The following is a 2,500-nucleotide window of genomic DNA, read 5'->3' on the forward strand; positions in this document are numbered from 1 at the left end:
AAGGACCCCATCCATCGGATTTTTCTGTTGAACCGAATTTCCAGGTATTCGTAGGCGGAAGTTACCTGTAGTAAAGAGAAAATTTTATTTAACATTAATGTAAAAGTATACATACTTAACAAGTGTACATATATCTGTATATCTATCTATCTATCTATCTATCTATCTATCTATCTATTTTAGTTTATCTCTTTGTCTGTCTACATATCTATCTATCTGTTCGCAAACTTACGAAATAGATTACTCTATTTCCTTTCAGAGAAAAAGATGGAAAATGGGTTGGAGATGATTTCTCTTGAGAGATATATCTGTCGGTTTGTTATGACTTCAGACGACTGTTCTCTCTCTCTTTTTGTCTATCTGTCTGTCTATCTATCGATCTGTCTGTCTGTCTGTGTGTCTATCTGTAGGTCTGTCTATCTGTCAGTTTGTCTGTCTGTATGTATGTATGTCTAAATATTTATCTGTATGTATATCTATCTATCGGTCTGTCTGTCTGTCTCATTTTCCCATTTCCCTTTCCCTTCTTGCTCTCTTAATTCTCCTCCTCCTTTCCCTCCATCTCCTCACCATTCCTCCTTCCCCATCATCATTCTCCTCCTAGTCATCATCATCATCGATCATTATCATTACCCCCTCCTCTCCTTTCCTCCACTTTTCCTCCCTTCTCCTAACTCTCGTTTCCTCCATCCCTCTCCCCTTTCTCCCAACTCACCTGTAATTTATGAAATACTGGGAAGTACAGGTAGGCAGCAGAAGGCATTACCAGGATATACGACCAACCGATTAACCAGTACAGGAACCCGTACTGGTAAACTTCCGCGGGTGTTCCCAGTAGGGTGATGGCGGACATGAAGCTGTTGGTGAGAGGCTGCATTTATATCTATATTAATTCCTATATTTAGATCTATATCTATCTCTGAATGGTAAAACACTCTTCCGTTTAGCTACTAAGGTAGAAAAACCCACAGTGCAAAATCTAGTTTTGCATTGTGGATTTTTCTACCATAGCTATCTGTCTATATGTGTGTGTATTAACAAATATATAATTAGTAGATATATAGATAGAGAATGAGAGAGAGACAGAGAGAGAGAGAGAGAGAGAGAGAGAGAGAGAGAGTGAGAGAGAGAGAGAGAGAGAGAGAGAGAGGAGAGAGAGAGATAGAGAGAGAGAGAGACAGAGAGAGAGAGAGAGAGAGAGAGAGAGAGAGAGAGAGAGAGAGAGAGAGAGGGGGGTAGTGTGAGAGAGAGAGAGAGAGAGAGAGAGAGAGAGAGGAGGGGGGGGTAGTGTGAGAGACAGAGAGAGAGAGAGAGAGAGAGAGAGAGAGAGAGAGAGAGAGAGAGAGAGAGAGGAGAGAGAGAGAGAGAGAGAGAGAGAGAGAGAGAGAGAGGAGAAATATATAATGAGAAATAGAAATTTAATTCGATGCCGTTCCTAGTTTTAGCCATAAACAATAGGTAATTTCCTGATAAAAATGTAATTTCCTGAAAAACTTCGGTGATTTGAATGAAAAAGGCTCTTTCATTTTAATTTCTGTCTTTTATAGGGCACTTTTAAAGGAATTCTGATTTTCCTGATTGCAACTGCAAAGGCGCTTTCGATTTAGAGGCCTTCCTTCATCCCAAACGCATCCCGTCAAATTATGAATATGGCAATATGAGGGCCATGGCAACTCACCGCGCAATCAGGGACATCAAAAATCACCTTTCAGTTAGATATATGGCAACACACTCCGCAGATACACAACAGCTTAACTCGGAGATGGCAACTCAACTACAACCAAATCCATACCAACTCGTCTCACAATCAGGATCATGGCAACTCATATCACAATTAAATACATGGCCATTCACAATCATCTCCATGCCAACCCATCACACAATCATCTCCATGGCAACTCACCTCGCAATTAGGGACATGGCAACCGGGAAAGTCGTCATGGACTTGCCAGCCATGAGGAATTCCTTCGTGTCTTGTTTCTTCTTGCTACACATGCCATAGAAGATGCCGATGGCCGCCGACACGGCGAGCATGAGGCCAAACACAGTGTAGTCGACCCACGTGAAGCGATCCACCAGGTCTTGGGTGTTGAGGTTCATTGTGGTGGAGGAGGAGGCAGTGGAGGACCTGGTTTGGTGGTGGAGGAGGCGGTGGAGGGCCTGGTTTGGTGGTGGAGGAGGAGGCGGTGGAGGGCCTGGCTTGGCTGGTGGAGGAGGAGGCGGTGGATTAAGATTCAGTGGTGGAAGACCTGGCTGAGTGGTGGAAGAGGAATTGACTTAGTGGTGGAAGGGAGGTTTGGTGGTGGAGGTGGACTTGTGGAAGGAATAGAAGGAGAGGCGGCTCAGTAAATGAACGCTGAAAGGATGGCTTTGTGGAAGAAATGGGGCTTTTTGCCGAGATGGTAGAAGCTCTAGGCAGTTAAGAAGGTGGCTTTGATGAATTCAAGATTTGAATCGACCTCTGAGGGATGATTTGGTAGTGAACAGAGAGTGGCTTGAT

General features: G+C 43.8%; 1 protein-coding gene across 1 annotated transcript in view; it reads right to left on the reverse strand.

Moving 5' to 3' along the window:
• Positions 1-2,500, reverse strand: part of LOC119568263 (sodium-coupled monocarboxylate transporter 1-like) — a 24,169-nt gene that overhangs the window by 16,177 nt on the left and 5,492 nt on the right. The window contains exons 2-4 of the mRNA XM_037916721.1: positions 1,904-2,204; positions 716-857; positions 1-65 (exon numbers count right to left, since the gene is read on the reverse strand). The exon at positions 1-65 is cut by the window's left edge and continues 16 nt beyond it. Coding sequence (XP_037772649.1) covers positions 1-65; positions 716-857; positions 1,904-2,204 — 508 coding nt within the window. The remainder of the gene's footprint in view (positions 66-715; positions 858-1,903; positions 2,205-2,500) is intronic.

This window comes from Penaeus monodon, chromosome 43, assembly GCF_015228065.2.
Source record: "Penaeus monodon isolate SGIC_2016 chromosome 43, NSTDA_Pmon_1, whole genome shotgun sequence".
Classification (NCBI taxonomy): Eukaryota; Metazoa; Arthropoda; class Malacostraca; order Decapoda; family Penaeidae; genus Penaeus; species Penaeus monodon.